The sequence below is a fragment of the Pristiophorus japonicus genome, chromosome 7 (assembly GCF_044704955.1).
Source record: "Pristiophorus japonicus isolate sPriJap1 chromosome 7, sPriJap1.hap1, whole genome shotgun sequence".
NCBI classification, from domain to species: Eukaryota; Metazoa; Chordata; class Chondrichthyes; family Pristiophoridae; genus Pristiophorus; species Pristiophorus japonicus.
The window spans coordinates 106,146,711-106,160,020 of NC_091983.1; the positions used below are offsets into that span (position 1 = coordinate 106,146,711).

A 13,310-nucleotide genomic window follows, 5' to 3' on the forward strand; every position below is an offset into this window, starting at 1 on the left:
TGATGGTCAAGGCCTCTGCTATTTCCTTTTTTACTTCACTCAACAACCTGGGATGCATTTCATCCAGGCCTGGGGACTTATTACTTTCAAAACTGCTAAACCCCTTGATACTTCTTCTCTCACTATATTTATTTCATCCAGAATATCACACTCCTCTATAGCAGTATCTGCATTACCTCTTTCCTTTGTGAAAACAGATGCAAAATATTCGTTAAGAACCCTACCAACACACAAAGATTACCCTCGTGGTCTCTAATAGGCCTTACCCTTTCCTCTTACTCTTAATATATTTATAAAACATCTTAGGGTTTTCCTTAATTTTACTGGCCAAGAATTTCTCGTGCTCTCTCTTAGCATTCCTAATATCCTTTTTAATTTTGCCTCTTAACTTTCTATATTCCTCGAAAGATTCTAAAGTATTTAGCTGTTGATGTGTGACATAAGCTTCCTTTTTTTCTTAATCCTCCCCTGTAAGTCCCTAGACATCCAGGAGGCTCTAGAATTATATTTCCCAGCCTTTTTCTTTAAGGGCACATGATTGGCCTGAACCTTCCGGATCTCCTCAATGAATGCTTCCCACTGTTCCAACACTGATTTACCCAAAAGTAGCTGTTTCCATTCCACTATGGCCAAATCACTCCTTAATTTAGCAAAATTAGCTTTTCCCCAATTTGGAACTTTTATTTCAGGCCTATTCTTGTCCTTATCCATAACCAACTTGAATCTGACTGAATTATGGTCACTGGCACCCAAATGCTCCCCCACTAATACCCCTTCAACCTGCCCAGCTTCAATCTCCAAAACAAAATCCAAGACCGCCCCCTCTCGAGTTGGGCTTGCTACATACTGACTAAAAAAGTTCTCTTGAATGCATTTCAAGAATTCCACACCCTCTATACCCTTCACACTAAATTTGTGTCAATCAATATTTGGATAGTTAAAATCCCCTACTATTACTACCCGATGGTTTTTAGACTTCACAGCAATTTGCCTACATATTTGCTCCTCTATCTTCCTCCTACTGTTTGGGGGTCTATAATACACTCCCAGCAGTGTGATCGCCCCTTTTTTATTTTTCAGTTGATGATCCCTCTAACATATCATCCCTCCTCACCGCTGTAATAGTTTCTTTAATCAGTACCGCAACTCCCCCCCACCCTTTTTTTAACCCCTCTCTATCATGTCTAAAAATCCTGTAGCCAGGAATATTGATCTGCCAAACCTGCCCCTCTTTCAGCCATGTTTCTGTAATGTCATACTCCCAAGTGTCTACCTGTGCTCTTAGCTCATCCGCTTTATTAGCTGGCTAAAGTCGCCTAAATGGCCAGAATTGGCGTAGATGGCTGGTAACGTCCCGTTTTGAGAAAAAAAAAGGTACCTAAAAAATAACGTAACTAAGTCAGTTACGCTGGTGCAAATTGATTGGGGAAACTGGGGATTTTTAAGTTAGGCCAGAAAAAGCAACCTACTCCAAAAAAACGGAGCAAATACTGGGGAAAATTGAGCCCAATATATCCAACAGTCACGAAAACATTTCTTTCAGTATGTAATGATTTTAAGTACGGAACTTTTACCTCTATCCCTAACCCAGGTAAAGTTTACACTTTGAAAGAAACAGAAGAATATCACCAGACAAAACTACCTCTGGTTCCATTGGGTCGCCAGAATATTGACAGCATTACATGGCTCCTTGTACCACTAAGCTATATTGAGAGTGATGTCCGACAAAGAAGCAGGTAACTAATATTTTGCCATACTTTTCCATTTCCGTCCTCACTATTCTATAGTGGCAGACTAATTAAAGTCGTCTTTGGACTGTCCATGGCTTCTGAAGCCAATCTTCAATTTGTCCACAAATACAAAGATTAAGCAATTAAAATTAATTACATAAGCAGTTTGACATTTCATTAGAATGATGATGCAAAATAAGTCTTTTCAAACATTTTCGCTTAATAATCATCTTTACTTTTAACCATACTTGGCACAATGACGAAGAAAAATGATGTCTTAAGTTAACTACTGATCCAGTAAATGTGGGTCTAAAATCTGCTAAAAATTCACGTTCAATGTGTAGTAAATAAATTGATGGCCTTAATTTTATTTGTCTGTATACCTCAAGTTTCCAGGCTGTCAAAAAAATAAATTTCTATAATGCCACATTTGTTGTTCTGCCAGAGGCTTTACAACTAAAGACATGTACTTTGGCACTTGAAGTAACAATGTAAACTGATATAAGACAGTAGATGCAGAAACTAGTAAACACATTTTTACAGCTGGTGGATCTAGTGACTAAGTGTAGAATATAATTATTAAATGTCTCTGAACTTATAAGCCAAATTTGTGCTCAGTCATTATGTAGAAAATAAGATGTTTGTCAAACTGTCAGTCAACACCACCAAAGCAGATTACCTAGTTCTTCCTCACATTGCTGTTGCTGGGACTTCGCTATGTGCAAATCGGTTGTCTCATGTGCCTGACAACACTTCACAAGTAGTGGCGAGATGTTTCTGGATATCCTGAGATTGAGAAAGGAGCTATATGTAAGCAAGTTTGTTCTTTAAACCATGCATATCAAGCAGGTTCTAAGTTTGATCGCTGATCTGTGCTGAGTTGGGGGTGTCACATTTGACCTCTGGTGTCCATAGGCTTAGGAAAGGAATAAAGAAATAAGGGAAAAATTGAGGGTAAGGAAAGAGGCTTACAATAAGTACATGGACAGTACAGGGAGAGCATGATGACAGAAAATACAATAAGTATATGGACAGTACAGGAGAGCATGATGAGAGAAAATACAAAGAGATTAGGCGAGGTCAAAAAAGTTAGGAAAGCAAAAAGGAACAAATCTTTTTTGCACTGTTCCAATGAAGCTCAATGCAAGCTCGAGGAATAGCACCTCATCTTTATGTTGAGTCCAGAAGGTTGTAAAGTGCCTAAAGTAGAGTTCAGCAATTTCAGAGCATAACCTCTGGCCATCTTTGGCTCCCTTCCACCCCCCCCCCCCCCCCACATCTTATGTTTTTATCCTCTTTGTCTCTAATGGCAGCTGGTCATTATTCCACCATTCACACCCTATCCAAATTAACCTTTTTCTAACTTCTGTCATTACCATTTCAATTCAGCCCATCATCCCTTTTGTCTCTCATCTCTCCTGCCTTCCACCCTATCACAGACCTTCCCTTTTGTTTTTTCTTTCCTTCCCCCTTTCAGTGCTTAAGAATGTGCTCTTTTCAATCATTCGGCAGTTCTGACGAAGGGTCGTCGGCCCAAAACGTTAACTTTGTTTTTCTCTCCACAGATGCTGCCTGACCCGCTGAGATTTGCAGCATTCTGTTTTTATATGCCCACTCACTTAGTCTATCTATATCCCGTTCCAGACTCTTTGTTCGCCTCACAGCTTATTGTCCCACCTAGCTATATATCAGCAAACTTGGATACATTACACTCTGTTCCTTCATCTAGGTTATTAATATAGATTTTAAATAGCTGAGGCACCCCAGCACTGATTCTTGCGGCAGCCCACTAATTACAGCCTGCCAACCTGAAAATGACCCGTTTATCCCTACTCTGTTTTCTGTTCGTTAACCAATCCTTTATCCATGCTATCCATTATCTCCAATCCCATGAGCCCTTATTTTGTGTAATAACCTTTTATATGGCACCTTATCAAATGCCTTTTGGAAATCCACTGGTTCCCCTTTACCCTGCTAATTACATCCTCAAAAAAACTCTAGTATATTTGTCAAACACAATTTCCCTTTCATTAAACCATGTTGCCTCTGCCTAATCATGTTATGATTTTCTAAGTGCCCTGATACCACTTCCTTAACAATGGGTTCCAGTATTTTTCTGACGACTGATATCAGGCTAACTGGCCTGTGGTTGCCTTATTTTTCTCTCCGTCCTTTCTTGAATGGCAGTGTTACATTTGCTACCTTCCAATCCGCTGGGACTGTTCCAAAATTCCCCAGATTCTAGAACATCAAAACCAATGCATCCACTATCTATGCAGCCACCTCTTTTAGAACCCTAGGATGTAGGCCGCCAGGTGCAGGGGATTTGTCGGCTTTTAGTCCCATTAGTTTCTCTAGAACTTTTTCTCTACTTGTATTAATTACATTAAGTTTCTCACCCTCATTAGACCCTTTGTCCCCACCATTTTATGTATGTTTTTTACGGCTTCTACTGTGAAGACAGATACAAAATATTTGTTTAAAGTTTCTGCCATTTCCTTATTTCCCATAATTTCTCCAGTCTCAGCCTCTAAGAGACCAACGTTTCTGCCATTTCCTTATTCCCCATAATAATTTTTACTGTCTCAGCCTCTAAGGGACCGATGTTTACTTTTGCTACTCTCTTCCTTTTTACATACTTATAGAAGCTCTTACAATCTGTTTTTATATTTGCCAGTTCTCGCTCATTCTATTTTTTCCCTTTTTATCAATTTTTTTGGTCATTCTTTGCTGGTTTCTGAAACTCTCCGAATCCTCAGACTTAGTACTATTCTTCGATACATTATACATTTCTTCTTTCAATCTAATGCCATCCTTCTTTAGTTAGCCACGGATGGATCACTTTTCCTGTGGCGTTTTTGTTTCTCAGTTGAATGTATTTTTGTTGAGAATTATGAAATATTTCTTTAAATGCTAGCCACTGCTTATCTACTACCACCTTTTGATCTATTTTTCCAATCTACCGTAGCCAACTCGCCCTTCATACCTATAATTGGCTTTATTTAAGTTTAAGACTTAGGCAAGTCACTCACAAATGTAATGTGAATTTCATATCCTATTATGATCACTCTGCCCCAGAGGATCCCTTACTATGAGTGCTAATTAATCTTGTCTCATTATACAAAACAAGACTAAAATAGCCTATTCTCTTGTTGGTTCCATCACGTATTGTTCTGGGAAACTGTCCCGAATGCATTCCATGAACTCGTTCCCCATACTACCTTTGCCAATTTTATTTGTCCAGTCTGTAAGATTAAAGACCCCCACAATTATTGCATTACCCTTGTTACAAGCTCCTATTTCTTGATGACTATTCTGTCTTACAGTATAGTTACTGTTAGGGAGCCTATATACTACTCCCATCAGTGTTTTCTGGCTTTTGTTATTCCTTATCTCCACCCATACTGATTCTACTTCCTGATCTTCCGAGCTGAGATCCTTGCTGTCTATAGTCCTTATGTCATCCTTTATTATCAGGGCGACTCCCCCTCCTTTACCATTCTGTCTGTCTTTTCGAAACATCAAGAACCCTAGAACATTTAGTTCCCAACCTTGGTCACCTTGCAACCATGTCTCTGTAATGGCTATTAGATCAAACCCATTTATCTCTATTTGTGCCACTAGTTTATCTACCTTGTTACGAATGCTTTGTGCATTCAGATACAGAGCCTTTCATTTAACATTATTCCCTGCTTTGATCTTCTCTGCTGCACTGCTACCGTTAAACTCTCTGTCCCTTCCTGTTACTCTCTGCTTATTTTTACCCAAATCGCCACACTGCTCTATTGCATTGACCATCCTCTTTAGATTTCTAAATTTCCTCTCACCTGACCCCCCACCCCCCCACTTTTTAGTTTAAAGCCCTATCATCAGCCCTAGTTAATTCGACTCGCTAGGACGCTAGGCCCAGCCTGGTTTAAGTGGAGCCCGTCTCGACGGAACAGCTCCCTCTTTCGCCAGTAATGGTGTCAGTGCCCCATGAATTGAAACCCATTCTTCCCACACCACTCTTTGAGCACGCATTTAGCTCTCTGATCCATTTGACGCTATGCCAATTTGTGCGTGGCTCAGGTCGTAATCCAGAGATTATTAACCTTGAGGTTCTGCTTATTAATTTAGACCCTAGCTTTATCAAACTCCCTCAGTAGAACCTCATTCTTAGTTCTACCTATGTCATTGGTGCCTACATGGACCACGGCACCTGGATCATCCCTCTCCCACTCTTAAGGTAATGCAATAGATATAATTTATCTAGATTTTCAAAATGCCTTCAATAAGGTACCATATTACAGACTAATGAATAAGTTCAAAGAATGCAGTGTCAGGGGATACGTAGAAGAATTGATAACTAGCTGGCTTCAAGTCCGAAAACAGAATATGGATAAAGGGTAGCTATTCAGAGTGGCAGAAGGTGGGAAGTGGTGTTCCATAAGGATCAGTGCTGGGACCACTGTTACAATTTATATTAACAATTTAGACGAATCAAAAACTCATTTGCTGATGACACCAAATTGGGGGTGATGGTCAATACTGAGGAGGACGGCAACAAATTACAAGACGACATTAATAAACTTGTAGAATGGGCATATAATTGGCAAATGAATTTCAACATAGATAAATGTGAGATATTACATTGTGGTAAGATAAATAGGGAGGTCACGTATTACTTGGAAAATCTGAATCTAAATGGGGTAGAAGAGCAAAGGGATCTCCGAGTACAAATACACAAATCACTAAAAGTAGTGACACAGGTTAACAAGGCCATAAAAAAGCAATCCAAGCATTAGGGTTTATTTCTAGAGGGTTTGAGTTGAAAAGTAGAGAAGTTATGTTATACTTGTATCACCCTTGGTTAGACCACACTTGGAGTACTGTGTACAATTCAGTTTGCCATATTATAAAAAGGATATAGAAGCACTGGAGAGGGTGCAAAACAGATTTACAAGGATGATACCAGAATTGCAAGGATATACATATCAGGAAAGAATGAACAGGCTGGGTCTCTTCTCTTGAAAAGGGGTGACCTAATAGAGGTCTTTAACATTATGAAACGTTTTGATAGAGTCGATACAGAGAGAGTATTTCCACTTGTGGGAAAGAGCAAAACTAGAAGCCATCATTATAAGATAGTCACCAAGGAATCAATTAGGGAATTCAAATGCAAAATCTTCATTCAGAGAGTCATCATCATTATCGGCAGTCCCTCGGAATCAAGAAAGACTTGCTTCCACTCAAAATGAGTCCTTAGGTGGTTGAACAGTCCAACGCATGCTCTCGGCAATGAGACTCGAGGTGCTCGGCGCTCTCCTGGATGTACTTCCTCCACTTAGGGCAGTCTTTGGCCAGGGACTCTCAGGTGTCAGTGCGATGTTGCACTATATCAGCGAGGCTTTGAGGGTGTCCTTGTAACGTTTCCTCTGCCCATCTTTAGCTCGTTTGCTGTGAAGGTGTTCCGAGTAGAGTGCTTGCTTTGGGTGTCTTGTGTCTGGCATGCGAATAATGTGGCCTGCCCAGCGGAGCTGATCAAGTGTGGTCAGTGCTTCTGATCAAGTGGGGATGTTGGCCTGGTCGAGGACGCTAACGTTGGTGCGTCTGTCCTCCTCGGGGATTTGCAGGATCTTGCGGAGACATCGTTGGTGGTATTTCTCCAGCGACTTGAGGTGTCTACTGTACATGGTCTATGTCTCTGAACCATACAGGAGGGCGGGTATCACTATAGTCCTGTAGACCATGAGCTTGATGGCCGATTTGAGGGCCTAGTCTTCGTACACACTTTTCCTCAGGCGGCCGAAGGCTACACTGGAGGCAGTGTTGAATCTCATTGTCGATGTCTGCTCTTGTTGATAAGAGGCTCCCGAGGTATGGGAAATGGTCCACTTTGTCCAGGGCCGCACCGTGGATCTTGATGACTGGGGGGGCAGTGCTGTGCGACGGGGACAGGTTGGTAGAGGACCTTTGTCTTATGGATGTCTAACGTAAGGCCTATGCTTTCGTACACCTGAATGAATACATTGACTATGACTTGGAGTTCAGCCTCTATGTGCACAGACGCAGGCATCGTCCGCCTACTGTAGCTCGACGGCAGAGGTTGGAGTGATCTTGGACCTGGCCTGGAGACGACGAAGGTTGAACTGGTTCTGTAGTTTAGTTCCACTCCAGCGGGGAGCTTGTTGACTGTGAGGTGGAGCATGGCAACGAGGAAGATTAAGAAGAGGGTTGGGGCGATGACGCAGCCCTGCTTGACCCCGGTCTGGATGTGGTTTGGGTCTGTAATGGATAAGTTAGTAAGGATCATGGCCTGCATGTCGTTGTGGAGCAGGTGGCATGCTACCCGCCACCAGCTCAGTAAAACCCCAGCACTGCATGAGGTTGAAAAAGCCATAAGACAGCTTAAGAACAACTTAAGAACATAAAGGCTACAGGAGCGGATGGAATCCCTGCTGAGGCACTGAAGTATGGCGGAGAGGCTCTGTTGGCGCGAATGCATGACCTCATCTCTCATCTGGAGGGAGGAGAGCATGCCGGGAGATCTCAGAGATGCAGTGATCATGACCATCTTTAAAAAAGGGGACAAGGCTGACTGCGGCAACTACAAAGGAATCTCCCCGCTATTAGCCATTGGGAAAGTTGTCGCTAGAGTCCTCCTCAACCATCTTATCCCTGTGGCTGAGGAGCTCCTCCCGGAGTCAGTGCGGATTTCGTCCTCTACAGGGCACAATGGACATGATTTTTGCAGCGCGACAGCTGCAAGAAAAATGCAGGGAACAGCACCAGCCCTTTATACATGGCCTTCTTCGACCTTACAAAGGCCTTTGACACTGTGAACCGCGAAGGTCTATGGAGCGTCCTCCTCCGTTTCGGATGCCCTCCAAAAAACCGAGTGTGATGAGAATGTGGAACTCACTACCACAGGGAATGGTTGAAGCGAATATTATGGATGCATTTAAGATAAGCATATGAGGGAGAAGAAAATAGAGGGTGATGCTGATAGTTAAATGAGTAAAGACTGGAGGAGGTACGAGTGGAGCATAAATGTCGGCATGGACTGGTTGGGCTGAATGGCCTGTTTCTGTGCTTTATATCCTGTCTAATGATGTTTGTTGCAAGGATCGCTCTCTAGTGATCCCAGCTGTAAAGTATGTACGTGCAGATGTCGTCTGTAATGTCCTTCCCATTAAAGGAGCTTGTTGACAACACATTGTTTAGGTTTACATATGAGGAATGGCCAATTTGTCAACATTGTAGAAGGTGACTGTCGCCTATGGAAGTGCACCCTAGCAAGAGAAAATTTGGTGCAGGCTGGGACTGACTTTTTTTTTTAGATGCATCAAGATGGTGAATGCAATGATCCATCACTTCTTGTGTGAAATATTTACATTACGTATTGTCGCTTCCCAAGTTCGTGCCCATTTTCTCGCTACTCCACATTTGAATTTCTCCAATCAGATCTCCATCCCGCCAAAGCACTGAAACAGCCCTAATCAAAGTCACAAATTACATCCTATGTCCTGGTGCACTATTCCTCGTCCTTCTCGAGCCTTTGACGCCACACCATCCTCATTTGCTGTCCAGCTGAGTGGGACTGCCCTCACCTGGTTCCATTCTTATCGATCCAGTCGTAGCCAGAGAATCTCTTTCTTCCCTCGCACCCCCCCCGCACCCATCCACACCTATTTCTCATCTACATGCAACCCCTCTGCAACGTAATCGGAAGAGAGATCATCAGATTCCACATGTAAACCGAAGACACCTAGCTCTACCTCACCACCACCTCTCTTGATTTTTCCACTGCCTTGGTGCTGTCAGGCTGCTTAGAACATAAGAACTTAAGAAATAGGAGCAAGAGTAGGCCACCTGGCCCCTCGAGCCTGCTCTGCCCCTAAATAAGATCATGGCTGATCTGATCATGGACTCAGCTCCACTTCCCCCTTAACCCTTTATTCCCTTATCGCTCAAAAATCTGTCCATCTCCGCCTTTAATATATTCAATGATCCAACCTCCACAGCTCTCTGGGGCAGAGAATTCCATAGATTTACAACTCTTGGAGAAGAAATTCCTCATTTCAGTTCTAAATGGGCAGCCCCTTATTCCCCCAGTTTTAGTTTCCCCTATGAGTGGAAATATCCTCTCTGCATCCACCTTGTCAAGCCCCCTCATTACCTTTTTGTTTCAATAAGATCACCTCTCATTCTTCCGAACTCCAAAGTGTATAGGCCCAACCTGTCTTCATAAGTCAACTCCTTCATCTCCAGAATCAACCTAGTGAACCTTCTCTGAACAGCCTCCAATGCAAGTATACCCCTCCTTAAATACGGTGACCAAAACTGTACGCAGTACTCCAGGTGTGGCCTCACCAATACCCTGTACAGTTGTAGCAGGAGTTCTCTACTTTTTATACTCTATCCCCCTTGCAATAAAGGCCAACATTCCATTTGCCTTCTTGATTACTAACATTGTGTTTCATGCACAAGGATCCCCAGGTCCCTCTGTACTGCAGCACTTTGCAATATTTCTCATTTAAATTATAATTTGCTTTTCTATTTTTTCTGCCAAAGTGGATAACCTCACATTTTCCCACTTGTCAGGCATCCATTGTCTTCTGTTCCCGCCACAAACTCCATTACCTAGCCACCGATTCCATCCACCTCCTTGGCTATTGTCTTAGGCTGAACTAGACAGTTTGCAACCTCAGTGCCCTATTTGACCCTGAGCTGAGCTTCAATTCCATATCCTCTAACACCAAGACCGCCTACTTCCACCTCCGAGACATTGTCTCTGCCCTGTCTCAGCCCATCTGCTGCTGAAACCATCATCTGTGCTTTTGTTACCTCCATACTCGACTATTTCAATGCTCTCCTGGCCAGCCTCCCAGCTTTCACCCGCTATAACCTTGAGCTCATTCAAAACTCTGTTGCCCATATCCTAACTCGCACAAAGTCCCATTCACCCATCACTGTTGTGTTCGCTGACCGACCTTGCCTCCTGGTACCCAAATATTTTCAATTTAAAATTCCACTGTGGTCTCATTGTGCCTGCCCCCTGCTATCTTTGTAACCTTCTGTAGCCCTACAACCCTCTGAGAACTTTGTGTTCCTCCAATTCTGGCCTGTTGTGCATCCCCAACATCTTCCGCCCCACCATTGGCGGCCATGCCATCAGCTGTCTAGTCCCTAAGCTCTGGAATTCCCACCCTATACCTCTTCCTCCTCCTTTAAGACATTCAAAGTAGAAAAGTCAACCAGTCCAGATGGGATGCATCCTAGGTTACGGGGGCAAGGGTGGAAATTAGAGGCTCTGACCACAAACTTCCAATCCTCCTTGGATATGGGGGTGGCGCCAGAGGACTGGAAGATTGTAAATGTTACATCCCTGTTTTTTTTAAATAAAAGGGCAGAGGCATAAACCTGACAACTACAGGCCGGTCAGCCGAGCGTCGGAAACTTTGAGAGACCATAATCCACGACAACATTAATTGGCATTTGTAATGGTATGGGCTAATAAATGAAAGTCAGCACGGATTTGTTAAAAGGCAAAACTTGCTCTTTGATGTAGCGGAGAGGGTTGATGAGGGTAGTGCAGTTGATATTTATATGGACTTAAAATGTGTTTGACAAAGTACTGTACCATATAATAGACTTGTTAGCAAAATTCAAGCCCATGGGATTAAAGGGTCATTGGCAACATGGATACAAAATTGGCTAAAGGACAGAAAGCAGAGTAGTGGTGAACGGTAGTTTTTCCAGACTGGAGGGAGGTGCACAGTGGTGTTCCCCAGAGATCAGTACTAGGACCACCGCTCTTCTTGATATATATTAATGACCAGGACATAGGTATACAGGGCATAATTCCAAAATTTGCAAATGACACAAAATTTGTAAATGTAGTAAACAGTGAGGAAGATAGTGACAGACTGGGTAAAGGGCTAGACACATGCCAGATGAAATTTAACGCAGGGAAGAAGTGTAAAGTCTTATATTTTGGTAGAAAGAATGAGGAGAAGCAAAATGAACTAAATGGTACAATTTTAAAGGGGGTGCAGGAACAGAGAGACCTGGGGATGTATGTACACAAATCTTTGAAGTTGGCAGGACAAGTTGAGAAGGCTGTTAAAAAGCATATGGATCCTTGGTTTTATTAATAGAGGAATAGAGTACAAAGGCAAGGAAGTTTATGTAAGCCTTTATAAAACACTGGTTAGATCCCAGCTCGAGTATTGTGTTCAGTTCTGGGCACCATAATTTAGTAAAGATATCAAGGCCTTAGACAGGTGCAGAAGAGATTTATTAGAATGGTACTTGGATGAGGGACTTCAGTTATGTGGCGAGACAGGAGAAGTTGGGGTTGTTCTCCTTAGAGATGCTCAAAATCATGAATGGTTTTGATAAGAGTAAATAAGGAGAAAATGTGACAGAAGGGTCTGTAACCAGAGGTCACAGATTTAAGGTAATTGGCAAAAGAAGTGACATGAAGAAACTTTTTTTTTTTTACACAGTGAGTTGTTGTGATCTGGCATGCCCTGCCTGAAAGGATGATGGAAGCAGATTCAATAGTAGCTTTCAAAAGAGAATTGGATTAATACTTGAAAGAAAAAAAAATACAACTCTACAGGGAAAGAACAGGGAAATGGGATTAATTGGAGAGCTCTACCAAAGAGCTGGCACAGGCACAATGGGTCGAATGGCCACCTTCCGTGCGGTGTCATTCTATGATCATTAAAGCCTATCTTTGAACAACTTTTTTAGTGTCTTTTGTCTGATTACACGCTTGTGAAGTGTTGGGATGTTTTACTACATTAAAGGCGCTATATAAATGCAAGTCATTGGTGTTGCAAGCTTCAAAGCTGCAAACAACTGAATGTTCTGATGAAAGGTCATCAACCTGTCTCTGTCTGCACAGATGCTGCCTGACCTGAGTATTTCCAGCATTATCTGTCTTTATTTCAAAGTTCCAGCATCCACATGAATGTTTAACTAACCAGTTTAGAACTGAAGTTATGTACAATGGATTTTTAAAAAAAATTACTTTTATTTTATCTACACAAAGGAAACGAATGATTCATAGAACCAGGAGAAACTAGACACACACGTTCCTCATCATCCATTTTTACTGAAGATGCAGATTTGCAAGAAACTTTTCCAAGATTCACATTGAATGGGCAGTCTAATTACCTACCGTGGCATGGAGAAACACATATTCCAGATTAATTTATTGTACAACAATTTGTGTCCTAAGATATGCCAGTTCTTGAAAGCTGTCCAAAGCCTCCTTGTGCAACAACCATCTCTCAAACGAATTGGTAATAAAATGATATTACTTAACATGCAATGTAATGACTATTATTGTTTAATGACCATGTAAAAGCTACTAGTTGAGAAAAGAGCAGATACTTAATTGCCAGAATCTGAAGTGAGAAGTAGTTTACGACATAAAATTAAAGACATTTCCATTCTTCTTTACTTAATCAAACAATTGACAAAACACAATAGCACTTTATGCTTATTAAATATATCAATGCCTGCTAAAATGAGCAACAAAATACCTGAGATACTGAGGATCTGGAAATACTTGGGTCAGTTAGC

At 42.0% G+C, this 13,310-nt stretch overlaps 1 protein-coding gene across 4 annotated transcripts in view; it reads left to right on the forward strand.

Moving 5' to 3' along the window:
* The window catches only part of fam228a (family with sequence similarity 228 member A), a 45,547-nt gene extending 32,491 nt beyond the window's left edge, over positions 1 to 13,056 (forward strand). For 2 of the 4 annotated variants that reach the window (XM_070885223.1, XM_070885221.1), the window contains exons 7-8: positions 1,592 to 1,736; positions 12,775 to 13,056. In XM_070885223.1, coding sequence (XP_070741324.1) covers positions 1,592 to 1,736; positions 12,775 to 12,808 — 179 coding nt within the window. In that variant the 3' untranslated portion in view covers positions 12,809 to 13,056. Of the gene's footprint in view, positions 1 to 1,591; positions 1,737 to 12,223; positions 12,466 to 12,774 lie in introns of those variants that run through there. The other 2 variants (XM_070885222.1, XM_070885226.1) reach the window with 2 other exon arrangements.
* Positions 13,057 to 13,310: the final 254 nt, after the last annotated feature.